This window comes from Cervus elaphus, chromosome 30 (assembly GCF_910594005.1).
Source record: "Cervus elaphus chromosome 30, mCerEla1.1, whole genome shotgun sequence".
Classification (NCBI taxonomy): domain Eukaryota; kingdom Metazoa; phylum Chordata; class Mammalia; order Artiodactyla; family Cervidae; genus Cervus; species Cervus elaphus.
In genome coordinates, this window is record NC_057844.1 from 29,144,159 (window position 1) to 29,172,083 (window position 27,925).

Sequence of the window (27,925 nt, forward strand, 5' to 3'; positions counted from 1 at the left end):
TACCTCATGCGAACAGTTGACTCACTGGAAAAGACCCTGATGCTGGGAGGGATTGGGGGAAGGAGGAGAAGGGGACGACAGAGGATGAGATGGCTGGATGGCATCACCGACTCGATGGACCTGAGTTTGAGTAAACTCCGGGAGTTGGTGATGGACAGGGAGGCCTGGCGTGCTGCGGTTCATGGGGTCGCAAAGAGTCGGACACGACTGAGCGACTGAACTGAACTGAACATCAAGAAAAATAAACCAGGTGATGGCGGCCCCGGAGCCGGAAGTGCAGTCCCCGGCTGCAGTCCCTGATTTGGAGTGTTGTGAGAAGTCGGAGGAAACCCAGGACCCCCAGATAGAACTACTTGAGACCGCCTCCACCCAGGAACCTCCCAACCCTTTGGAGCCCTTTCGTCCCAGGGACTGCATGGTGCCAGTGGTGTTTCCTGGGCCTGTGAGCCAGGAAGGCTGCTGTCGCTTTACTTGTGAGCTCCTGAAACATATCATGTACCAACGCCAGCAACTACCTCTGCCCTACGAACAGCTTAAGCACTTCTACCGAAAACCTTTTCCCCAGGCAGAGGACGCAGTGAAGAAGAAACCTCGGGCCACTGCTGAGGTGAGCAGCAGGAAATGCCAGCAAACCCTGGCAGAACTGGAGAGTGTCCTCAGCCACCTGGAGGGACTCTCTGCCCGGACACTAGTCCCTCGAGTTCTGATCCTCCTTGGGGGCAACGCCCTCAGCCCCAAGGAGTTCTACGAGCTTGACCTGTCCCGATTAGCCCCCAACAGCATGGACCTGAGCCTGAGCACGGCAGCTTGTTTGCGCCGCCTCTTCCGAGCCATTTTCCTGGCTGATGCCTTCAGTGAGCTGCAGGTCCCTCCACTCATGGGCACCGTTGTCATGGTGCAGGGTCACCGCGACTGTCGAGAGGATTGGTTTCGACCCAAGCTCAACTACAGAGTGCCCAGCCGGGGCCACAAGCTGACTGTGACCTTGTCCTGTGGCCGACCCACCATCCCAGCTACAACCTGGGAGGATTACATTTGGTTCCAGGCACCAGTGACACTGAAAGGCTTCCATGAATGAATGGGAATGCTCATCGTGAACACAGTGGCTAAATTATCTTTCCCCTGGTAGCACCAGGTCACCCATCTCCTGCTTGGAGCTAGTTAATTCCTGGTGAGAGGAAGGTTCTGTCCTTCTGGCTGCCTACCCCCCTTAGACTTTCTGGTGGACGGATGGTATGACTGGGGTTGTAATAATCATCATTGAACAAGCATCTCTTTGAATCATAGGTTGATTTTCCCAGAAGGTGCTGGATCAGGTGTTTCTTTTGGGGGCTGGAAAGCAAACATGGGCCCACAGACAGGCTCCCTCCCCTCCCCACCCACCCCCAGGGCTGAGGGGAGGTGACCCTTTTTAGCTTTTTTTTTTTTTTTTATTATTTTTTTTCCAGTGGGTTTGTCATACATTGATATGAATCAGCCATGGATTTACATGTATTCCCAATCCCGATCCCCCCTCCCACCTCCCTCTCCACCCGATTCCTCTGGGTCTTCCCAGTGCACCAGGCCGGAGCACTTGTCTCATGCATCCCACCTGGGCTGGTGATCTGTTTCACCATAGATAGTATACATGCTGTTCTTTTGAAATATCCCACCCTCACCTTCTCCCACAGAGTTCAAAAGTCTGTTCTGTATTTCTGTGTCTCTTTTTCTGTTTTGCATATAGGGTTATCGTTATCACCTTTCTAAATTCCATATATATGTGTTAGTATGCTGTAATGTTCTTTATCTTTCTGGCTTACTTCACTCTGTATAATGGGCTCCAGCTTCATCCATCTCATTAGGACTGGTTCAAATGAATTCTTTTTAACGGCTGAGTAATATTCCATGGTGTATATGTACCACAGCTTCCTTATCCATTCATCTGCTGATGGGCATCTAGGTTGCTTCCATGTCCTGGCTATTATAAACAGTGCTGCGATGAACATTGGGGTGCACGTGTCCTTTTTAGCTTTTTGCTGTGGTTTTTCAGAATTTTTAACAGGGACATAATGTGGGTGTGATTCATGGACTTAAATATATTATAAAATGAATGGATTCATATTAAATTTTCCTGAAACATTTTTGGCTTAAAGGGACTTAAAGAGGCTTAAGGCTAAAGTAATCTTCTCCCTTGGTCTCTTAGGCTTCAGCCTTCCATGATTTCTTTTTTTTTTCTAATAGTTCTTTCTCTTCATTATTCCTGGACCAATATGGGAAGTTAAATGACTTGGCCAAGGTTCTTTAACAGTTTGATAGCAGAGTTGGGACTAAGAATCCTCATCAGCTAACTCCTAGCCTGATGTTCTTTGCTAGCCACATGTTGGTTTCTGTGACCCTTAGAGTATGTGTACCCAAAGCAGAGGTCACACAGCGGAAGGGACCTGAGAAAAGAAAACCAAGAGAGTCTTTCCAAAGCCTGATTGAACTATAGGCTAAGACAACGGGTCTGCCCAGTAGAGTCACTTCCGTGAGGCCACGTGTCCCTTCTGGAATTCACCCTGTGTCTCCATCGCAGTTGCGTGGTGGCTGCTGGCAGTCACTGTTGGCAGTACTGTCCTCATGCCATCCCTGCCCTCCTGCCAGTGGCCACTCCTCAGCGCCATCTGTGGCTTGGCCATCCTGATCCTTAGTGTTATCCTTGCCAGCTTGGTGCTGTCCTGACCACTGAGCACTAACGCTCTTTGTCCCTGAGAACATCTGCTTATTTCTTGGAAGCAAGTTGAAGGCAGAATCCTCACCCTGCTGGTGTTGGAGATAGGTGTGTGGTGTGTGTGTGTGTGTGTGTGAACAATACATACTATTTTTTATACTTTAAGAAGACATGAAAAATAGTTTATATTTTATAGTAGGTTTTAAGCACTTTACATATATTATCTAATCTAATAACCTTATAGATTTTATATTATTGTCTTATAGATGAGGCTTGGGGAGACTGAATAACTTGCCTAAGTGTTGAAACCTGGATTCAGATCCAGTCCAGCTGACTCCAGAGGCTGAGTGCTTTACACTGTACTGTACATTCTGTGTGATTTTACTCTGAGATGATTAAACAGGGTTTGCCCTGCTGAATTTGGTAGCATTGGAAAGCTGTGGGACTTCATCTCTGGCTTCAGATTGTGTTTCCTGACTTGGAACCTGCCACTTACTGGTGCTAAGTAAATATAGAATCAATGCAAAAAAAAACAAAACAAACAAAAAAAAAGAAATAAACCAATGGAAAATCAGACAGTTTAGATTATCATCTGATATGACTTTTATGGAAATTAATTGTATAATAAATTGTATAATAAAAATTTTACTATTTAGACTATGGAAGATGAAAGCTTTAGACATGAAACGTTATCTATCATCTTCATAAAAGAAAAATACTAAAGAGAAACTTGTCTCTTTAAATAGCATGTTCATTTTAGGTTTATTGAAAGTAGATGTCTTCTAAAATTCTGTTCTTATTAATTTAGAACCATAACAGATTGGAATTTAAAATGAATTTACTTTTATTCCCTTTATCTGGTAGCTTAGGATAGCTATTTAAAATGCCATATTTAATTAAAAGGGACAATTAACAGTCTATGAGAGTCCTTTCAAAAACAAAGGTGGGCTGTCTTCTCTCCGTTTGTAATACATAATAAGCTCTTTCTTGGGAAGAGCTGTTCTAATCTGGGGAGTCTTTATTAACCCTTTCAGCTTAGCTATGAAATTATTTCAATAAACTGTAGAGATGAATGACTCCGCTGAATGACTGATTTACATAGTGAGGGCAATGTTTTTAAAAGCATAATCTCTGGAATCCCAGGAGACCCATTTCCCCCGGCCCCTTCTTCCTTTCTCAAGGTTTGTACAAGAGAAATTTAAAGTTTTTAGGTTGCTTCCTGAGTTTAGTTTGGTCTCAAAATGGCTGAAGGGCTTATAGTTCATACTTATCACAAATATTTCTAGAAATTCCTTAAATGAAATCTTGGTCATTTTCAAAGCCTGCTCTAAAACTTCATTATAAATTTCCAGGCAACTTAAAAAGAAGGGTGCTTGAACTACAAACCATTCTCCTGGTAGAATGAAAACTCAATGTAGCTATGAACTTAGAACAGTCTATCTTCTGGAGAAGGAGAGGCCATTTCTATTTCCTTAGAATTTACTCCACTTGGATATTTGCAAAAACAATCAGCTCTCAGTCCTCAATATGATGAAGGGCAACCTTAATCTGCAGTTGTCAGTGACCAGTAGCTTCCACTTAAAGAATCCATACCTGCTTCCACACACAGTAGCTATGGCTTTGAAGCAACCAGACGCAAGTTGGTAGGAACCAGTGTAGCATCGGTCAATCGCCCAATTGAAAAGATTTATTTGGTCAGGATTTAGTTCCAGTAGCAAGACGACAACCTCACAGCCAAGTTGATGCACCTGAATACACAGAGGAAAGCAACCCCTCATGTTTAATGAAAGATTATTCCAGGGAAAGACACAAAAATTGAGCTTAGTGAATGTAAACTGGGCAAAAGGAAAGTGAAGACTGAACATCCATCTTAATTAATTTTTATTTCACAAAAAGGTCTTTAAAAGGATGCAATATTGCAACTGGAAATTGAAATGTATAAACTAAATTTGAGCCAGTGTCAGTCTATCATATAAAGCCCACTCATTCTCTATTTTTAACACTGACAAGGTGACAGAGACTTCATTGGCAAATATTTAACACTTGAAAATATTTGTTTAAAATATTTTTGAAAAATGCATGTATTTGGTTTAAAAAATTAAATATATAAAAGGAAAGCCTTTATGCGTGCAAATTTTTTATGGAAAAAGCTCAGAGGAGTATGTTTATTAGGCTTGATTATAAATACACTGTGTACAGCTTAGCTGACAATCTTTGAAAAAGAAATATGCTATCAATAAACACTTTTTAATCAGACTTTCATATGAAAAGACTATCATGCTAGATAGAATTAACAGGATCATTAACTGGTGATTCTTAAAGCTACAGTTAAATACTGGATGGTCACATTCGTCCAGGATAAGCCTGGTGTCTGGGGGCTATCTTCCCCTCAGAAAGTAACATTTTCCCACTTCTTGCTGAAGTTATTCATTCTCCCACCCATAGCAATCACACTGGAGAAGGAAAAATTATGGCTTGATTGTTCTTAAGTTATAGGGTATGGGCCCCAGAACTTCACTGTGTAACAAAATTACTTTTTTTAAATTATTTTTTTTATTAGTGCATACTTGGGAAAAGAAAGTAAAAGTGAAAGTTGCTCAGTTGTGTCCAACTCTTTGTGACCCCATGGACTGTAGACCTACAGGCTCCTCTGTCCACGGGATTCTTCAGGCAAGAACACTGCAGTGGGTTGCCATTTCCTTCTCCAAGGGATCTTCCCAACCCAGGTCTCCTACATTGCAGGCAGATTCTTTACCATCTGAGCCACCAGGGAAGCCCTCCTCAAGAATAACCATTATCCTGATTTCTGGGCTCGCCAGATGACACAGTGGTAAAGAATCTGCCTGCCAATTCAGGAGACACAAAAGACATGGGTTCAGTCCCTGGGTTGGGAAGATCCCCTGGAGTAGGAAATGGCAACTTGCTCCAGTATTCTTGCCTGGAGAATTCCATGGACAGAGGACCTGGCGGGTGACAGCCCATGGGGTCACAAAGAGTCGGACACGACTGAGTGAGTGAGCCCAGCATCCTGTTTTCTACCACCACTGAAGAGTCTGAGCTGCTTCGAACTCTATGAAAATAGAATTATAGTATTAATATGTAATATATACAATTATGTGTCTTTTACTCAATTTATGTTTAAAAGTCCTCTACATTTATTTGTTTTCATTGTTGCATAATATTCTAATTCATGATTGCTCCACAGTTTATTCATTCTACTACTGATGAACATCTGGGTTGTTCCAGCTCATAATACTGCTTTAAATATTTCTGTATATGTCTCCCATTGCATATACTGGATAATCTCTTTTGTAAAGTGCTTGTTTAATTCTCTTGTCCATTTTTTTCATGAATGTCTTTACCTTATTTATTTGTAGAGGTCCTTTATATATTCCAGATAAGAATTCTGTTGGCTCTATGTTGTAAATATCTTCTTTTACTCTATAACCAACCTATTTACACTCTCAGTGGTGTCTTTTGGTGAAGAGAAGTTATTAGTCTTTCCTGATGGTTAGTAATTTTTGCATCTTGTTTAAGGAATCTCTCCCTAAATCCGGGGATTAAACTATCCTATTGTATTTTCTAGAAACTTTAATTCCTCAGCTTTCACATTCAAATCCACACTCTTTTTTCCCATTTTCATCTTACATGGGCACAGTTCACTGACAGTGTTCTGTCAGTTTCAGGTGTACGGCAGGGAGATACACTTACACATACATATGTATCTGTTCTTTTGCAAATTCTTTTCCCATTCAGGTTATTATACAGGACTGAGCAGAGTTCCCTGTGCTATACTACAGGTCCTTGCTGGTTATCTATTTTAAGTAGAGCAGTGTGGACATGTTAATCCCAAATTCTCAAGCTATTCCTCCCTGCAACTCTTCCCCACTGGTAACCGTAAATTTATTCTCTAAGCCTGTGCATCTGTTTCTGATTTTAATCAAAACAAACTGTTTCTTCTTTTTCATTCCTGCTATCTTATTTTTTCTTTTCTAATCCATTGGCTAGGATCTTTAGTATAATGTTGACAGAAGTAGTGAATGTGGGCTTCCTGGGTCATTCTAATTTCAGACAACACTTTCAATATTCACTATTTAGTAGAATGTTTACTATAGGTTTTTTTTTTTTTAAAGATACCCCTTATCAAACTAAGTTCTTTTTTATTCTTTGTTTCATTAGGAATTGCCCTCAAGAATGAATGTAGAATTTTATTAAATGCTCTTTCTGCATCTTATTAAGATGATCAGATGATACTTCCTGAGACTTTATATAATTAATATATAAATGAATTGAAGAATATTTGAATATTAAACCAATCTTGCAGTTCTTGAATAATCCCAACTTGATCATGAGGCATCCTCTTTTAATATATCACTGAATTCAATTTTTTTAATATTTTATTTAAAGTTTCTATATCTATATTCAAGAATGAATTTGCCTTTTAGTTGTCTTTCTTATTAAATCCTTGTCCCATTTTAGCATGAAGGTTATGTGGGTCTCATAAAATATATCCAGATGTGTTTCCTTTCAATATGTTTTCTCTTTAAGGATTTGTATTAAATCTTTGCAATCTGTTTCTTAAGTCTTGAATTAATCCATAAAGTCATCTGGTCCTAAAGTTGTCTTTGTGGGGACACTCTCACTTATAGATTAAATGTCTTTGCTACTTATCTGACTATTCAGATTTTCTATTTGTGCTGTGTTTTCTAGAAATTTGTCTATTTTATTTAGAATGTCAAGTTTATTGGCACAAAGATGTTTATTTGTTGTCTTATTTTTAGCATCTGTGGCATCTGTAGTAATGAGTCTTTACATTTCTGAGGTTGATGACCTATATCTTATGTTTCCTGATCAGACTTCCCATGGATTTACTAATTTTATTAGTCTTTTAACAAGTTCAAGTTTTTAGTTTAAATGTCCATTTCTAGTAATTTTTTCTCTTTAATTAATTTGTGCTCTTATCTCTATTATTTCCTTCAGTGTGCTTTTTTTGAGTTTGATATACTTTTTCTAACTTCATGAAATGTATGCTTAGGTGACTGATCTCAGTCTTTTGTCTTTCCAATATATGATTCATCCTAAGCAAGGTTTTATTTACAACCCACATGTTTAGTAAATAGTGTTTTCATTACTCTTCAGTTAAAAATATTTTTATCTTTCTATTTTTATGTATTCTTTAAATCATTGTATCTGGAAGAGTATTTCTTAATTATCTTTGTTATCTATTACTAGCTTAGTGTCACTGTGATTAGAGAATACAGTCTGTGTCATTTCAATCATTTGAACTTTGTGGAGACTTGCTTTATGGCCTGGTTTATGGTCAACTTTGGTAAACGTTACTATGTTTCTTATTCTGATGCATCATAGTGCAATGTAAGCAACAAACAAGCCTACACGTCTGTGGCTAATGTGTGAAGAGACTGCACTGTGAACAATGTGTAGACATGTCAGTACCAACCGAACCAAGACAAAACAATCAAGATATTTAAAACAATGTATTTTTGGCTAGTACTTACTCGTAAATCTTGACAAGCCAGAATGTTGTCAAGCCACTTGTATAGGTAGCCATCTGGGGAAAGCCCCACGTTGTCAAATACTGGGCCACAACACAACACTGCTGACATTGCCTGAAAACAAAACAGAACACAACTGCAAATGAATCCTGGCATGACTGAATGATGCGCAAGTGACTTTAAAACACATACTACCAGATTTATAAATGACAAGGGTCTTTTAAAGCAATGGCAACCCACTCAGGTACTCTTGCCTGGGAAATCCCATGGACGGAGGGGCCTGGCGGGCTGCAGTCCATGGGGTCACTAGGAGCCGGACAGGACTGAGTGACTTCACTTTCACTTTTCACTTTCATTCACTGGAGAAGGAAATGGCAACCCACTCCAGTGTTCTTGCCTGGAGAATCCCAGGGACGGGGAAGCCTGGTGGGCTGCCGTCTATGGGGTCACACAGAGTCGGACACGACTGAAGCAACTTAGCAGCAGCAGCAGCTTTTAAAGCAGTTATGTCTACAAGATTTTAAAGTATTCCTTAGTGGATTCAATAAAAAACAACACCAAATTGCTAATTTTGTCTCATTTTACAAGAATCAAAACCCATAAATTGAACTTTGTAGACAAGTACTTTTATAATAAATCTTTACAATGTATGGCTGAGATATTCAAAACAAAATGACCATTTCACAGGATTTAAAATAAGCTTACCTTTGGTGATTTCAAGTGAATGAATTCTGCTTATGATAAATATAGCTTTTCAAATTTTGTTTTGATGGCAAATATTTGACTAATACACTGAACTCAGAAACTTAACAAATATTTGACTAATGCACTAAACTGACAAGCTATGAAAAATGTGGAAATAGGTAACTATGATTTTAATCAAAGCTAAAAAAAATGAAGAATATAAACTTTAGTTCCTTTGAGATGGGGAGAAAGCAAGAGAAGGGAAGATCTTTTTTTTAATGAAAACTTTTAATGTTATATTAAGCTAGTCAATTAGCAATGTTGTGATAGTTTCAGGTGGATAGCAAAGGGACTCAGCCATCCAGAGAAGGGAAGATCTTGATTTACTCTCTAATCAATAGGTCCAAATGACTGTCAGGGCCATGGCTTATATTAGCTCCACTGAGGCAAAGGTGAATTTGACAGTTAGCAACTTCTGATATGTATGACACAGTCAACATACAATTAGTTTCTAAAGGAAATTAAGCTGTAAGGAATCATGGTTCTGAAAATTTTCAACAGTCCTGGTAGTGTAGAAGCTTATTTCTGTAAGTCTTCTAGGATGGAAAGAGATTAAAAAGAGAATGTGGCTCTTCACAGGTTTTGAACATGAGGATATATATCTATATCCATATACATTTTAAGGTGGAAGTTAATTGGCAAGGCAGCTACTTAAAGGATAAGTTAAAGTGAAAGTTAGTCACGTCTGACTCTTTGCAACCCCATGGACTACACAGTCCATGGAATTCTCCAGGCCAGACTACTGGAGTGGGTAGCCGTACCCTTCTCCAGGGGATCTTCCCAGCCCAGGGATCAAACCTGGGTCTCCCGCATTGCAGGCAGATTCTTTACCAGCTGAGCCACAAGGGAAGCCCAAGAATACTGGAGTGGATAGCTTATCCCTTCGCCAGTGGATCTTCCAGACCCAAGAATTGAACCAGGGTCTTCTGCATTGCAGGCAGATTCTTTACCAACTGAGCTATCAGGGAAAAATAAGCAAAAACTAAGGTTTTCATACAGTAGAAATCTTTAGATAAAAATGGAATCTGGGAAAAGTTCTGCGTTTTGAAACTATGAGCAAAACTGGAATATTTACATGGTTATACAGAGATCTCTATTTTGTTCATGTGCAGATATTTTAGAATGTATAGTGAGCTTATGTATTTATATAGGTGTATATACTTGATTTTTTTTGCATGTGTGTTTGTACTTTATCATGTCATACCATATTATTTATTTTACCCTTATGTAAGGCATGGTTGTTTAAGGAAAGAGATCATCAATCTGACAAGTCATTCATGAGGCAAAGGTGACCTACCTTTAATGCACAATACTGGTATCTTGTAATCTGATGATTTCTGTCACTGTAACGATCCAGGGGAGTGAACATAATGCTGAAGGGTCCTGCCCACTGGCTAAATAAGATGAAAAGATGATGCCTCAGGCTTTGCTGGGGGAAGAGAAATCTTCGGTGGTGAACTAGAGAGAAAACACAGGCTAAGAGTCTACTACACTGAAAAAATACAGTGAATACAGTTGACATTGCTATTACACATGATTCTTAAGTTTGGGGGAAAGGAGTAATTTCATTTTCTAACTCAAGATTTTTTTAGGTAATGAAACATAGATTTAAAAAGTCAAGCCTATTTTTCTTTCCTCTCCTAATGTGTCAGTCAACAGCATCCTGTCTTAGAGCAGGAAGATAGAAAATGGATTCCCAGACACTGTTTTCTAAGTAATGTATAGAAAAACTGCAACACCTTCCACTCAGCTACTCCTTACATATTAAATGTTCTCTTAACTGCTGCTGTGTCTTTAGGAAGAACTGTAAATACAATGTACACACTGTCTATTTCAAACAAAAATTCCTTAACTGAGGAAGTTAACTCAAACCATAATTTAGGGTCATTAAAAATGAGGAGAATTGGTAATAAAGTTTTACAACATTATAATGTTAAATCATAATGAAAAACCAGAAATAGATGACTTTCAGCTTTTTATAATTATGTCACAAAATTTTAATTACAGTAATCTATTTTTACACCAAACTATTTTTATTCTCTTTTGTTTCTATTAGATGAAAATGCTTCAGACTCACTTTGTTCTATGAAAAAATAACATAATATTATTATAATTATAATTATAATATTAATATAATAATATAATTTATTAACATATATAGAATTCTATATAATATGTGGATTGGATAGAATCAAGAGCAGAAATATTGCTGAGATTATATGTTCATAGATAAGCAGAGTGAGAATGAAAAAAATGAAGCCTCTGTGAATGTTCCCTTTGAATTACTTTCTTCCTATAGAAATCACACAGGTTCATTTTCAGATGGGAACCAAAACAAAGAATAGAAATAATCATGAGCACAAAGCCAAATGCAATTACTATTGTTTCCATTCCAACTCTGCGCTGCATGGCCACAATCTTCAAGCGTATCGTCAAGTATTTCCAAACAAATAAATGGTCCCATCCCAGACCTGCACACAGGCCAGTAGGTTCAAAGAGGAAAACACAGTAATGAGGACCACAAATGACAGTTCAAGCATGAAAGGTAATCTGCAGTGATGCGTCGCTGTACCTGGAACACGCTGAATCAAGTTGGCAACCATGGCACTAAAATGTGCCCTGATATCTTTAAGAATTTCTACTTCTTTATCATTTTCAGCTTCTAAGAGCATGCGGGTCAGGTCCACGTATTCTAAGAACAAAGCTCCAAGGGCTAAAGTGTCCCGTTCTAAGGCTCCATTTGTGCTGGAACAAAAGGAAATGAAACTTTTAGACGATTGGTCTTGATGTCAAAGTAGTATATGCTTCACAGAAAATAAGGTTCACTGTCAACTCACATGCTAAATTTGTTCTTGATGTACATGCAGTGTATATGAAAAAAACAAGCTCTTTGGAACTTTTCTAAGTAAAAGTTAAAGGTGGTGTGTGTGTGTGTGTACATACAAATATATATATATAAAATAAAGACTAGCCAGTGGGAAGCTGCTGCGTAGCACAGGGGGCTGAGCTTGGTGCTCTGTGATGACTGAGACGGACGGGATGCAGGAGGGGTGGGATAGATGAGAGATAGCTCAAGAGAGAAGGGATAGATGTATAGTAGAACTGATTCGCTTCATTATATAGCAGAAACTAACACAACATTGTAAAGCAATTATCCTCCAATTAAAAAAATCCTTTGATAAACCATAATGGAAAATAATATTATGAAAAATAATGTGTGTGTGTATGTATATATATATATAACCAAATCACTTCACTATACAATAGGAATTAACAACATTGTAATCAGCTATTCCTCAATAAAAATAAGAAAAAAAAAAAACCAGGCAAACACATCAGTTTAATGAGCAGAGTTCAGCTCAGTATAATTTCCCTCCTACCTGTCACTTATGACACCAGCATCAGCCAGAAGTTCAAAAATTCGAAGCAGTTGTAGCCTTAACAAGTCTCGCCGTTCTCGGCGTTTTTTGTTCTGTTTAGAAAGAGGTAATATCACTTATAAATGTGGACACAATAATTTCAACTCTGCTTTAAAAAAGAAAGATGTAATCTAGTCATTTTTAATTTTCTAAACACAAAAGACAAAAAAATACTTTTTTTCTACCTAATCCTTAGAGAAATGCTTGTTATCACAAGCTATAGAAAAACAGATCACAAGTGGGTCAGTAAATATCTGAGCTGGAAATGTTGACAGTCAACAAGCCTCATTTCCTGGAGGTTCCCAGACGCTGCTGAAAAACTAAAGCATCAGAAAAAAGTGGAAAAACACTGTGGACAGGAATAGTTGCACCAAATCTGGTAACACTGTTCTTGCTCAAACTGCAGAGCTTTGGCTACTTCTTGTATCTTATCTACTACATGGGAAGCTTCCCTTTCAGTCTTACTCTGTTTAATTTCTTATTCTGTTACATTGCAAGTTTATCCTTTTCAGAGTTCACTTCAGAGAAGACAATGTTGAAGAAAGAGCTTTATATACTAGAGGAAACAAATGATGTTCCTGGTTTCTCAGCTCTTTGTAAAAAAAAAAAAAAAAGCAAACTGACTAAAAACCAAAATTCAAACTTAAAACTTTTGCAAAAAGACTATAATATCTTAACATACATATGATTATTTAGGTTCCTTTTCTTTCACAAGCTTAGGACTTAAAATCTTTTAAAGTTGGACCCAGATTGTATGAAATACTCAAAGAAATAATGAAAATAACCAACGTTAAAATAGTAAGATTCATTGCTAAAAGGATGTTATGTTCGTACTCTTGACAGCAAACCACTGGGTATGGTTTAAATTCACACTGCTGTCCAGATAAACCAAGGCAGTAATTATTCAAATTCAAAATCTTACCTCGGGTCTTCGTTCCAAAGCCTCTTTCATTAATGGATGAAGTTCTTCTACCAATTCTCTATGAATGAAAAGGGTCAGCATTTAGAATTCAATATTAATTGACACCAACTTTGTCACAATATATAGCCATTCAATCCCCCAAAATCTGCTTTTTAAACTTTGCTTCTGACATCAAAATCTCCCACCTTTCCATTTCCCTGTCACGTGGTGAACTAGGAATAGGCAGCAGCCTGCACTTTGTATAACCAGTCTTACCGCAGTGCTATGTATATAATTTGGACTCACTACACATTTGTTGACTTGATTTTGATTTAATATTCTGGAGACTCTATGGCAAAAACCCCTACCTGAACAATTAAGTCAACAATGTTTTTGTAAGTGCTTACTAAATTCAAAGCACTTTCTCACAGGCTGTGGGAATGAAGATTAATAAATTTTTTAATTCAATTAGAGCAAAAGAAACAGATGCGATGACTATGGTGCCACTTTTGGAATCTGTGCTCAGGGGACTGTCTTAAGAGTTCATTTTAAAATGAAGTCTTTTTGGAATTTCAGAGATAAATTCTTTTATTTGAGCTAGATGATGAATGCACATTTTGACAAGTATTTGAATATTGAGGTTCTCATCAAAACCTTTTCTCTTGTGTAGTAAAAGTAAACACATTTTTTCATATAAATACATGTCTGATATCACATGTATATACTTCCATCTGTTCCTATTTTATCAAATTCTCAGCTTTATACCCACTAATCAGCTGTCGTCTTTAGAAACTAACTTCCGCACTCCTTTGTCGTAACAGACAGCATTAGGAGGTCTAGCCTGTGGCTAGGTACTTTGTCCATAATCTGCTCCATGTTTGAAAAATCTTGTATTTTCTGGCAGAATATTTTGTACTGTTATTAAACACAGGGAAATCCAAGCAAGGTAAACTATGGCATTATCTCCTGACAAACAGAAATCCTGCATCTCATTCCAGATTCCCCCAATATAGATGCTAGAATTTCTCCATCAAAGAAATGGAAGTAACACTAATAGTCTCCTCATCTAATAGCAATCCTTTATGAAATATTTACTATGTACATTTTTACATTTAATGCCCTCAATAAATCTGTAAGATAGATTCTACAATTATACCAGTTTTTTTAAATTAGATATAATTTATTTTTATTTATTGTAACAATTTTACCAGTGAGGGCACTGAGACATTAATTTTTCTGCATCCAGGTGGCTGGTAAACTGCATCATCTTTCCTGTTCCTAGGAATACTGAGAGGGTAAGATGTGCAAAAGAGCCTTAGGTTCTTTGAGAAAGACATTAGGTAAGAAAGACATTTTTACTATCCTCTCATAGTATTTCTATATGATGCATTATCTTAACTAATCAATCAATAGGTAGTAAAACACTGGTTCACTGGCACTCAAGTAGTCAGAACTCAGTTAGGAATTTTTAATTTTTAAAGGATAAAATCCGAGTCTATACTGTAACATATTTTTCAGTGGCTTCTAAAATGTCTCGTTAATCTTTATTTTTCCAATAAATTTCTCACAGATGCTTGGAGCTTTCCATTTTCTATGTATATCAAAACCTAAGATTTTTCTTTTGTCCTTATAAGCTTTTATCGCCAAATAAAATTATGAGAGGCAGCCTAAACTAACATTTTATGAGGACCCTTTGAAAATGCTTTGACATTGCCTCAGATGAAATGGTTATTGGACTAGAGGAATCCAGACAGTGAGACATGACGGTTCTCTTAAGGCAGACACATCATCTTACTGAAAGACTAGTATGTGTGACAATGTCACAGACACTCCTGAAAATATTCTGTCGATGCTCAACCTTTGAGAGTCTGTTGTATGAGTGGCTGATGAGCAGACTCTCACTATTTTGATATTATGGCCTCTGAACAGTCTAGCTAACTGGAGACTGACACTGACTTCATTTAAAGTTTAAACTTCATTTAAAGTTATCTAAAACAAAGCCTGTATGTGAGAGAACATCTGAAAGGTAAAATCAGAGTTGCAATGACTGAAAATGAAATTTGAGGCAACCACAATGTCACATGCATGAAAACCCACGAGGGCATAAATGGAACTGTGCAAAGCCTGCAGCCTCTCCAGGCACACGCCAACATGCAAACTCAAACTTGCATTGGAAGCAGGAACTATGAGAGCAGGAGTATATACAAATTCAGAACAAGATTACTGTACCTGAAGACAAGGGAATTTGTCCTTCCAAATCCTAAAACTAAGGACTCTGTGATCTCAATGCCCTCAAGTCTCATCAAAGGCACCAACTGCTTTAACAGAACGCCCACCGACGGGGTGCCTATGGCCTGAAACAAGTTGATGAAAAGTGAAAAAGAGGTAACATGGTAACGGAGACTTCCTTTAACCAAATGACGATTCCATTATAACAGTTTTCAAGTACTGAACCACATCCCAAGGCACTGCCATCATTTCAAGAAAAAAAGAAAAAACACGTAAATTTAAAAACAACACAATGAATGCATTTTTTACCTGGAACACAAAATCTAAAGAACATTCTTATTATAACAGTCTTCTTTAAAAAAAAAAACAAACACAAAACTATTTTTTTTTACCACTTAGCCACAGGGGATCTCAGCATTGAAACACATACATTACCATATGTAAAACAGATGACCAGTGCAAGTTCAATGCATGAAGTAGGCCACCCAAAGTCGGAGCTCTGGGACAACCCAGAGGGATAGGGTGGGGAGGGAGGTGGTGGTGGGGGTTCGGGATCGGGGGAGGACACATGTATACCGTGGCCAATTCATGTTGATGTATGACAAAAACCATCACAATACTGTAAAGTAATTACCTTCCAATTAAAATCAATTAATTGAAAAAACAACTATGTAAATCCACAAAACCATCTTTAACAAGATAATTTAATCAAAGACCCAGTTTAAAGGTGAATACTCGGTGAGGCGTGAGAGAAATGTGGTATGTGGGACACCAAACCTCAGGGCACTGATAAATACAAGTCACTCTATGATTTTCAGCAAGTTTCTTAACTTCCTTTTATTTTCAGTTTCCCACTTGCCAGGGGAGGAAAATAAATTATTCACACAAACACTCAATGGAATTTAGAAATGTGTAGGATGAAAAATCTGATCCCATATACTCCAGATGGCAGGCACAGTGCAACGTGCACTGTGAACTCTAGACAAACAAGCTAAAAAAAAACCTTACAGAATAATTCTTCTGAAGCATGTCATGTCACCTTGTTATCGTAGCTCACTGTACCATCAGGTGTCGTGGCCATTATTTCTGGAGTGGAAGCTCGTAAGTGTCCTGGGCTCATAATACTGGGTTTTGCAACTCCAAAACAAAGAATAAGATAATTTCTCCACAACGTAACGTAGTTGTCTCCGCTGCCGGCTGTGCTGGTTTTCTTGGCGTTAATTGGGCTACTAGAAATATGGAGTCGAAAACAAGAGGGAAAACTAAGTTCTGGATTTTAAGGTATCACTTATTCAACAAAGATGCTGGGAAGGGCCCCAACTGAGTTGAACAATTACCTGTCCAGGACTGTCTGTCTGGACAGGGACTGTCTCTATTGGTTGGAGAGTTGAATAGAACTTACTACCCTTTCAACCAGTAAGAGGCTTAGATTCTACAGTCAGATAATCACACTGATGATTAAGGGAGGGAAAAATCTAGCTCCAGACATGAACTTTTAACCTGCTTTTACTCAACACTAAGAATTCTGTAGTAGGATGTTCAGAAACTCTATGTCTCCTACATTGGCATTGGGGTTCTTAACCACTAGCGCCACCTAGGAAGCCCTGTTCAGAAGCTAGAGGATTCTATCCTGATCTCTAATATAAAATGTAAAGGGGGGAAATTACGGTAAAACAAGCAGAACAGAGGGAAGCGTAGGGGCCCCTTACTTCGGGTCCACCAGGGGCATCACGGACTGCAGCCGCGTGAAGGCGTAGGGCCAGGCGTAGCTGAGGGCGGTGGGGCAGTGCTTGGGCAGGTTCTCCTGCCGGAGGAAGCTGAAGAGGCAGAGCACCCAGGGGTCCTTGACAGACTGGGCGAAAATCCAGACGTGGGAAGGGCTCTTCACGTCGTAATGGCTGTTGACCAGGACGGCGTTCCACTCCACCAGCCACTGCAGGTCCACGCTGTGGGTCAAGGGTAAGCTGGCCTGCAGGTGCAAGAAGCAGGCGAGGACGCGATGCTGAGCTGCAGGGTCCACGTCCTCGCCCTGGCCCAATGCCTCTTCATCCACAGTGCTCTTCCCGTCTACCTCTGCCACGGGCCCAGCTTGGAATCTGAAACACCCCTTCCATGGCCCCCCCACCAAGCCAGACCTGGGCTTGAGGTCATGGTCATTCCTACGTGAGGCTGTGGGTAGAAGTGACGTTTCAATGTCACAGAGCCCCGCACACTAGTACCCAGGAGCTGACCACTAAATACTTGTCAAGCAAATATACGACATTAGTTAAAACTCAACCACAGGTGTGCCAATTTACATTTCTGAAAAGTTACTAATCTCTGAGATTTGTGTGTTATTACCTCTGTAATTAAGTGTTTTTTGTGTTTTTTTTTGCTGCGCCCTGCAGCATGTGGAGTCTTAGCTCCTCAACCAGGGATTGAACCTTTGTGCCCTCCAGTGGAAACTCAAGAGTTCTGACCACTGGACCACAGGTAAGTCCCTGTGATTAGTGTTTGTTTTTTTTTTAAGCCATGATTTTTGTTTAGCTTTCAGTCAGTCAGCTCAGTTGTGTCTGACTCTTTGCGATCCCATGGACTGCAGCACGCCAGGCCTCCCTGTCCATCACCAACTCTCAGAGTTTACCCAAACTCATGTCCATTGAGTCGGTGATACCATCCAATCATCTCATCCTCTGTCATCCCCTTTTCCTCCTGCCCTCAATCTTTCCCAGCATCGGGGTCTTTTCAAATGAGTCAGCTCTTTGGATCAGGTGGCCAAAGTATTGGAGTTTCAGCTTCAACATCAGGCCTTCCAATGAATATTTAGGACTGATTTCCTTTAGGATGGACTGGTTGGATCTCCCTGCAGTCCAAGGGACTCTCAAGAGATTTTACTTGGACTGAAATACCTTCTCTACGGCTTAGGGTGATGGCTACATGCAATCCCTTTTACAAAGGGCATTTTACTGATGCTTTTTTGAGGTTAAGATACCTACTTATTTTTGTCCTATAATATCAAGCCAGAATACATTCTAAAACCCTTTGAAAGATGCATGCTACATGTGTGCAAAGCACTTTGGTCCTGTCCGACTCTGTGCAACCCTGTGGACTGTGACCCACCAGGCTCCTCCTCCTCTTGCCTAGGCTTCTCCAGGCAAGAATACTGGAGTGGGTTGTCATTTCCTCCTCCTGGGGATCTTCCCAACCCAGGGATCAAACCGGTGTCTCTGATGTCTCCTGCATTGGCAGGTGGGTTCTTTACCACTGGCGCCAAAAAGATACCTGTATCTACATTTAATATCTATACATATATATATATATAATTTACATATTGATAACACACAGTTTCATGTATTTCATTCTCTTTTAAGTCCAGACTATCAAACTTGAGGAAAGTTTCAAATAATCTAGCTGTTGGGCCAGGAGATAGAATTGCTGTTATATCTGTCCGGCATGTAAAGTGCTCCATTTCACCTGCAGGGTCTCTTGAGTTCCCATGGAGCAGAGGGGTGGCCCAGTGGCCTCCATGGTTAATGGGCCGAAGAGGCACAGCTTCCACTTCAGAGCCTGAGACTTAAGGCTCCAACACTGGCTCTGCCCAACGCCAGTGCCCTGGGAACATCTCTGAACACCCCAGAGTCTCTGTCTGCTTAATTTATGACCTGGAAATGACGGTGCTGACCTCACCTAGTTTTTAAGTAAATGACATGAGATGAGGGATGTCAAACCCTTGCACAAAGCAGGCGCTGTTTTCCCCCACACCTCTGCTCCCCTTTCTGTGCATCCTCTTACATGCATCCCTGCTGACCTGGTCACCCCAGCTCAAGATTTAGATTCTGATAAACACAGAACAAAATCACGTGAACAGAATATGATCTGAAGGGAAAGAAGATAAGTATATAAAACAATTACACCTGATGGTCTTATTCAGTGTAAAAGCAATCTAAATTTCTAAACGAAGAGGGGGTGGTGGTGGTGGTTGTTTAGTCCCTAAGTTGTGTCCGACTGTGTGTGAACCCGTGAACTGTAGCCCACCAGGTTGCTCTGTCCATGGGAGTCTCCAGGCAAGAATACTGGAGTGGGTTGCCATTTCCTTCTCCAGGGGATCTTCCCAGCCGAGGGATCAAACCCAGGTCTCCTGCCCTGCAGGCAGTTATTTACCACTGAGCCACGAGGGAGGTAGCACTATTCTACTACTGTTCAGGTCTGCATTGCTTGGCTAATAGTTTTAGTAATTCCATTAGTTTTAGTAATTACTGTTAATATTACAACCACAAGCTAGAACAGGGCTGCTAAAAATAGGAACTTCTGTTCAATCTCAGTTAGAAAAGCTCACAAATGCCTTTAGCGTTTATATTTATTTATAGCTCTTTGTCAAATATGCTTCTCTTCATTTATAATTATTTGCCTGGAATACACAAGGGGCATCAGCAATGTCAATTCTACAGATCCGCTCTGCCTCCCTTCAGTTATTTAACTAAAATCAATCCAAGTCTAATTACTGTGCTATACCGATTTTTTTAAATCAAGTAATTAAAATCCGTTTCAATTTCCCTTCTACTTGATCAGAAATTAAAAAGTTGCCAATATGCTCTTTAAAACAAAGACTGTCCAATAAGAATTAATTTAAAAAAATAAAATAAGACAAAGAATGTATTTGTGTAGCAGCGTGTGTAAAGCTCTATTACGCTCAGAGCCCAGATATGGTCAAGTTCAGGCCCTAACATGCTGTGTAACGACGTCCTCATCGTTTTTGAGTTTCTATTCAAAAAAGAGAACAGCTGTGAAAGCATCTTGTAAGCTGTAAAGCACCATACTAATACAGGCTATATAGAGCTTTAAGTGTAATAAATAAAACCAATAATTTTTTTAAAGGATCCTGAGCAATTTCTGAAGTTTCAATTTGCAAAATTTTTATCTATCTTCCTTAGACTCAAATTCTGTTTTAAATAATGTTTTTATTTATTTGGCTGTGTCAGGGTTTAGTTGCAGCATGTGGGATCTAATTCCCCAACCAGGATCCAATCTGTGTCCCCTGCGTTGGGAACGCAGAGTCTTAGCCGCTGGACAACGAGGGAAGTCTCACAAATTTTCTTTTAAATTTATCTGAAGGTCTTCAGAGCTAGTATCTAAAAAACTAAGTCTTGTTTCCCTAAGTACATCTGTGTCAGTTTATTAACCTGACATAAAACCCCAACATGGCTTTTTCTCCATATCTCTTTTCCAGAGAGGCCCAGAGCTTATACTTAGATTATCAGCAAGCAGGATCAAATATGTACTTACTGAATCCGAAACTGCTACATGAATAAAACTTTCGAGGATGGAAGAACTTAGCTGATCCATGACATCAATCATAGGTCTGTCATCGTCCTGTACAGAAGGGAGGAGATTACTCTCCGTGGGAAAATGAGCCCTTCCACCCTCCCCACCGCCTTTGTCCAGCACAAGCAGCAGAAGAGCTTGCAAGGTAGTGATAAGGGTTTTCTCACAGAAAAGTGAGTGCCAAGGTGTGAAAGGTAGTGGGTAAAACTCCCTGTGGTTCTGAGTTTAGTCTTACAAGTTTCAGTGGAAGAAGATTTGAGCTCCAATTTGACCTTGTACTGAAAAGACACTTCAATTTCAAAAACTCATGTACATACAGTTATTGAGACTGGAATCTAAACCTCAGGATCACACCTTATTCGCTAAAGTGTTCAGGTCGTCATTAATTTTAAGGAATGCAAAAGCCACAAGAGCATGCTTTGCCAGACCATGATAAGGCCACATACTTAAGTCACTGATCTGCTAAAACAACATTAACAGTTGATTGTGATTGAATTTCAGTCCCAAAGAAAGTGCACTGGAGACTGACTGCACCCTCTCTGTGGTCCCTATGTTGGGCACAGCTATTTGGTAAAAGAAGCAAATTGGAAAAAAGCACAAGAGAAAACATCTTACAGGAAATTCTTCTACATGAATAGTGCATATACACATGAACATGTGTATATTTGCCATTCTTTAACATAGACAGGCTCAGAAATATCAAATCATTTACTTAGAACCCTTATAGGAAAGCTTCAGAATGTCCTCACTTGGAATGTCCTCATTCATACTCGGGTATGAATGAGAATGATTTCAAAAAAGTTGTAGCTGAAAAAAACAAACAAAAAAACAACCAAGCTTACAGATACAGAGAACAGATTAATTGGTTCCCAGGGGTTGGGGGAGGGGTGGCAAAATGGGAAAAGGAATAAAAGAGGTATAAACTTCTGGCTATAAAATCAATAAGTCACACAGCTATAATGTACAGCATGGCAACTAGAGTTAACAATACCATATCGCAAATTTTAAAGTTGCTAAGAGAGCAGATCTTAAAATCTACCACAAGAAAAAAAAAATCCTGTAGCCATGAGTGGTGATGGATGTTATTTACTTGTTGTGGTGAACATTTCACAATATAAACAACTATGGAATGTTGTACACTTGAAACAAATAATGTTATATGATGCTTGTATCTCAATAAAAAAACTTATACCAAAAAGACCAGCTGTGGCTGGTTAAAGTACCATATGAGAAGCATACTTAATACAGCTTGCTGAAGTAGCAAAGAACCTGGGCTTTAGAGGCATTTATAAATATGGTTTTCAATTCTAGCTCTGCCACATCCTGGCTGTTGATTTTAGGTATAGGCATTTAACCTCCCTAAACCTCACTCTAAGAATCTGTGCAATGGGAACAAAAACAGTATTGATTCTCAGGTTCTTGTGAGGTTATACCTGAGGTTATTCTCAGGTAATTATTAGCCTCACAATAATAATTATCATTATTACTATAGAGACTTAATGAAGGTTTATCAAAATCCGTTCACTAGATCCCAAAGATGTCCTAAAACACATCAGAAAGCTTGCGGTAGAAATGTGAACAGAAAGAACCGGGATACACTGAAAATATTTTGTAAAGACAATGATCATTTTGAGGATCATAAAACCAAGATTAGTGATTAAAAACAAGAAAATGGAAAGTAGCATTTTTCTAAATAAGCATGTGAAGTATGTCCTTCTTTCATCAACTTATGGATAGGGTTTGGCCACGTGTGCCGACAGGCAATGAACCTTAACCTTAGCCCTCAACCTAAACAAGGGCATAGAGCACTTGATCAAGTGCAGAAGAATAGCTGGTGACAATCATTAATTAATTACTTAATCAGCTCATTTCTCTTATCTCAAGAGGACATGTTTTCTTGTGATGCCATTTTTGTACCACTATTGAGATTAAACAACTTTCAGTAAGCTAGAATGTTTGATACTTTGCTCATTCTAAATGGAATGCATTGTTTTCTCAAGTTCATTCTCTACTATAAATGTAATAACAACTTCTTAATTCTATGTACACTGAACATTATGAAAGAAAATGTTCTGTTACTGAATCATAAGATTCACTTCTTCCCAAAGCACCATCTCATAGAAAATCAGGAATGGTCTATTCTATTGCTCACAGAATATATAACTTAGTTCCTGCAGATCAAGAGTATGATTTCACAATTAAAAATCCATCCTCTTTCAAAAATTATTTGTTGACATCATGTGACATGAAAGTACATAAAATAGTAATGCATTCTTTACAGCTTTTAAACTTTGAAACTGTTGAAAGATATGAATTGGAAAACTCAGAAAAACAGTCCATACCTCAGGCTGACCCAGAGCGACAAATAAAGCTCGAATTTCCTTGAGTATTAAAACAGACAGTTTGCGTGTGGCCACCTGGAAACTGCAGAGTAAAACCAGGGCAAAACCTTCCACAGCATGGAGTACACTGCAGTGGGGACCTCGCTCCGACTGGATTCGATGGCTGGAGCCATTGGCAATTAGCTGTCGTGCAATGAAAAAAAAATTCTATGTTCAGGAAAACAACAGTGGAAGAAGTCACCACTCTTCTACGTACGTCTGGCACATCTGACCTTGTAATACTAACATAAATTACACTGGCTTAGAACCAGACATGTCTATGAATCCACTATTATTCATGAAATATCACAGACCCCTTTTTGTTTTTAGACTACTTACTAACTTTGGAATACCATCAACCCTTTGGTAGTTCTAAAAAGGAATACCTTTTCAAAGGCTATTAGTAAGAATAAAACCCGCTTCCATCCACACCATTTGAGATGACCCTATGCAAACTAGTACAGCCACTATGGAGAACAGTGGGGAGATTTCTTAAAAAACTGGAAATAGAACTGCCATATGACCCAGCAATCCCACTTCTGGGCATACACACTGAGGAAACCAGATCTGAAAGAGACACGTGCACCCCAATGTTCATCGCAGCACTGTTTATAATAGCCAGGACATGGAAGCAACCTAGATGCCCATCAGTAGATGAATGGATAAGGAAGCTGTGGTACATATACACCATGGAATATTACTCAGCCGTTAAAAAGAATTCATTTGAACCAGTCCTAATGAGATGGATGAAGCTGGAGCCCATTATACAGAGTGAAGTAAGCCAGAAAGATAAAGAACATTACAGCATACTAACACATATATATATGGAATTTAGAAAGATGGTAACGATAACCCTATATGCAAAACAGAAAAAGAGACACAGAAATACAGAACATACTTTTGAACTCTGTGGGAGAAGGTGAGGGTGGGATGTTTCAAAAGAACAGCATGTATACTATCTATGGTGAAACAGATCACCAGCCCAGGTGGGATGCATGAGACAAGTGCTCGGGCCTGGTGCACTGGGAAGACCCAGAGGAATCGGGTGGAGAGGGAGGTGGGAGGGGGGATCGGGATGGGGAATACGTGTAAATCTATTGCTGATTCATGTCAATGTATGACAAAACCCACTGAAATGTTGTGAAGTAATTAGCCTCCAACTAATAAAAAAAAAAAAAAGAAAAGCAAAAAATAAATAAATAAAGTGACCTAATTTGGTTTTACTTAAATTCTCTATAGTGAATTCTCTATTTTAGTTACTATTAAATTGAAGTTTCAAACGTTGACTTTCTAATCAGATTTGATGATCTGTTTTCATTGTTAGTTTTTAATCTGGGTTTTGCATGTTAATGAGAAGGGTTCTGAAAGTTCCCAAACCAAGTGAGTCTAAAACAAGAGCAAACAAACAACGGGGCAGATTCCACCTTCATTTCAAGCTTCCTTTTATAAGCATACGTAACCCTTGTTTTCCTCCTTGTCATCTTTTGGTGAGTGTAGGATACAAGGAAGGAGAAATGCCCTGAAACTCCTCTCTGAGGTCAGCCCATCTGGGATCTAAATATTCTCATACTTCCTGAGCGTTGACATTCCTCAGACCCTCAGTTAAGCTCTTCTGCAGCCAGACAGTTCCTCTATGGGCTCATTGCCAATGCCAAGTCATGCTGCCTGGGTTCTCCTCCGATTACACTCTTCCTCAGTGTAAATGAGGAATGCTCTTCAAAATGTTATCATTATTTTTTTACCATTCAGGTTTGAGGCATGAAAGAATAAAGAAACCACAAGACTACTTTCTTCTCTGGATAGTGGAGAAAGCAACTAATTTGTGGCTGACTAGGGACAGAAGAAACTGGTGGGCAGCTAACTTTTATATATCCACATTTAACCCTATATCCATATTCATATCTATACCCGTATCTGCTCTAGATTCATATCCACGTCAACCTCTATAATGCACATCCAACTCCATATTTATACTCATATTCATATGCCTTCGACTCATACCCATATCTGCTCTAGATTCATATCCATATCTACCTCTATAATCCACTCCACCTCTATATTCATATGCCTTAAACTCATACCAATATCTATATCCATATCTGCTCTAGATTCATATCCATATCTAGACCCGTACACACATTCATATCCAGTTCTAAGTCCTAATTCATATCCATATTCAGCTCTAGATCTATATGCATATCTAGATACATATCCATACCTAGATTCATCTCCAGATCTATATCTAGATCCACATTCACCTCTATTATCTCTTCCCTATGGTCATCTGCTCTTACAAACAGTTTTTGAAACCTAATTCTCTGAAAGAAAACAATTTCTACTTTCTAAATGCCTTGTTAATAAGTCTAACCTGATGTGACATAATCATGCCCTGAGTTTATTGGTCACAGTTAAATCAGATGGAAAAACTCAGGGTCACCCCTTGAAAGAAAGTTCCTAGGTAGCTGAAAATAAGAACCCTGAAGGTTCTTTGGGCTGCCACTTATATATATACGTACTCTGTAAAAGAACATCAATTAATGGGAAGAGGGTGAAAATTACCTCTGCATTTCTGATTTTGTTAGCCTGTTCGTAGACTTTTCCTTGTGTTTGTATGACCAGTTTCCACTGGGTGAGCAGCTGGAGCAGGAGCTTGAGGGATGAATCAAGGAGTGTGTGATGCATGTCATTTACTTCCCGAAGGAGGAAGTTGGTAAAGCCAAATAGGACATCTTCCCTCCAGTCTGAGAAGTCAACAAGTAAACCCTGAAGAGAATTTTGGGCAATATGTCGCAGTTCATCATCCATATGAATAGAGAGCCTGTAAGATGAATAAAGACAATGACGTCATTTACTAGTTTTTCTTCTATAGCTATAAAGGAACACATGTAAGGCTCTGCTTTATCTGTGTCTGAAAATGGGTTACCCTCACCTAATATAGTATGACAGTTTTCACTCAGTTCCCCTAATGGTAACATCTTATGTAACCATGGCAGTTGATTAGAACTAAGATGCTAACATTGGTTTGATGCTATTAACTAAAATACAGATTTTATTCAGATTTCACCAGTTTTCCATTAATGTCCTTCCTGTTTCAGAATGCAATCCAAGGTACCATGTTGCATTTAGCTGTACATACTTTTTAATATATTACTGACTATAAAATAAGCTATGATAGTATCAAAGCTTACCACTCTTCAAGATGGTACTGGAGAAACTAAGGGACTCATCCAGAAGTTGAGTGAAAATGAACAATTAAAAGTTAGGTCAGTTATCCTCAACTGGTTTTGCCTCAACCAAGGGATTTTTGGCAATGACTAGAGACATTACTGGTTGTCACAACTTGGGAGGGTGCTCCTGGTATCTGTGTAGAGGTAGAAGCCAAGGATGCTGCTAAACACTCTACAATGCACAGGACAATGCCTATGACAAGGAATTATCTGGCCTAAAATGCTGATATTCAACAGCTTATTCTATGATCAGTATTCCATGTTATGGCTATATCATAGTTTAATATTCACCCACTGAATGGCATGAGGATAGTTTCTGTGTTTTGATTAAAAGAAAGCAAGCTTCTATCAAAATTCATGTAAAACAAAATGCTGATAATGCCAAAGTTGAGAAATCTTGAGTTTGTCAACTGGAAAATAACCGTGTATTTGCGATTTAAGCTAGAATACAATAATATTAAATCTCAACATTGGTATGTGGCATTAGAGCTAACATCACGCTTTATAGATTTACTCATTCAATTACTTAATACACACACATTTTTGAGGCCCTCCTAAGATTCACCCCTTAGACTGGCTGTGTTTACTGGGTAGAGTGTTAGCTAGAGCAAGGCGTGAGACAGGCCTGGAAAAGGGACAGGGGCAGCTCGGTAGAGGGTCTGTGGGCCACCCAAGGAGATGACATAGCACTAAGAGGTTAAGCGTGTGCACTCTGGAAAAAGAACACCTGATCACTGTCTTGCCTCCGTCACGCACAGCTATGTGACCACGTGCTAGTTGCTGAACCTCTCAGCGTCTGAGACTCAATCGGAAGATTGGGATAACAGCTGAACTTGTATCTCATAAGCCTGCTGTGAGCTTCTCTGAGAGGATCCACACACAGTGTTGAGCACCGCACCATGCACGGAGTACATGTGAGCACCTGGTACGTGTGAGCTATTATTACTGGAAGAAAATGAACTGATTCTGAAAGTTACAGGGGGAAGGAACAGGATGAGGCTCACATCTGAGAAAAAAAAAGTTAGGCAGGAATACGGAGGGTACCTTGAAGAAGTCACAAGACTGAGGGCAGAGACCATCTGGGAGGTCATTTCATGAGTGACTCAGGCACCAGGTGGGGGCCTGACCCAAGGAAGAGAAGACGCGAGGAAGGGAGAGATGGAGAGTGAAGATACCGAGGATATAGAATTTTCAGGGCTCAGCAGCCTGGAAGTGTCGAGTGTTCAAGAAGAAGGTGGCTGAGTCAACAGCCACCTTTAAGTAGAACATAATATCCTCAACCAATAGAAAAAGAAATTGTGAACCAGAGTGGTTAAGGAACTTTCGCAAAGTCCGGGATTCCAGCTCAGGACTTCTCATTTTTAGTCCAAAGCTTTCTCCACAAAACAGGTCTGGGACAGTTACATATTTTTGAATAGAGAGTATTTCAAAAACTTGATATGGAATATCCATCTCATTCTCTAGAGCAGGGGTTCCCAACTTCCAGGATCTAATGCCTATTGATCTGAGGTGGTGCTGATG

At 39.2% G+C, this 27,925-nt stretch overlaps 2 protein-coding genes across 7 annotated transcripts in view; one reads left to right on the forward strand and one right to left on the reverse strand.

Moving 5' to 3' along the window:
* Nucleotides 1-27,925, reverse strand: part of FRY (FRY microtubule binding protein) — a 423,715-nt gene that overhangs the window by 85,904 nt on the left and 309,886 nt on the right. For all 6 annotated transcript variants that reach the window (XM_043892044.1, XM_043892040.1, XM_043892039.1 and 3 more), the window contains 12 exons: nt 25,737-25,995; nt 23,139-23,321; nt 20,758-20,844; nt 17,205-17,464; nt 16,535-16,724; nt 15,496-15,620; nt 13,288-13,345; nt 12,327-12,418; nt 11,519-11,691; nt 10,244-10,404; nt 8,206-8,316; nt 4,283-4,437 (listed from right to left, as the gene is read on the reverse strand). In XM_043892044.1, coding sequence (XP_043747979.1) covers nt 4,283-4,437; nt 8,206-8,316; nt 10,244-10,404; nt 11,519-11,691; nt 12,327-12,418; nt 13,288-13,345; nt 15,496-15,620; nt 16,535-16,724; nt 17,205-17,464; nt 20,758-20,844; nt 23,139-23,321; nt 25,737-25,995 — 1,854 coding nt within the window. The remainder of the gene's footprint in view (nt 1-4,282; nt 4,438-8,205; nt 8,317-10,243; nt 10,405-11,518; nt 11,692-12,326; nt 12,419-13,287; nt 13,346-15,495; nt 15,621-16,534; nt 16,725-17,204; nt 17,465-20,757; nt 20,845-23,138; nt 23,322-25,736; nt 25,996-27,925) is intronic.
* On the forward strand, nt 239-1,078 carry LOC122686791 (MAD2L1-binding protein-like). The gene has a single exon (XM_043892053.1). It carries the CDS (start codon nt 254-256, stop codon nt 1,076-1,078), a length of 825 nt encoding a protein of 274 aa, XP_043747988.1. The 5' UTR covers nt 239-253.

Coding starts and splice junctions, on each gene's coding strand:
- LOC122686791 (XM_043892053.1), top strand. CDS start 254: ATGGCGGCCCCGGAGCCGGAAGTGCAGTCCCCGGCTGCAGTCCCTGAT.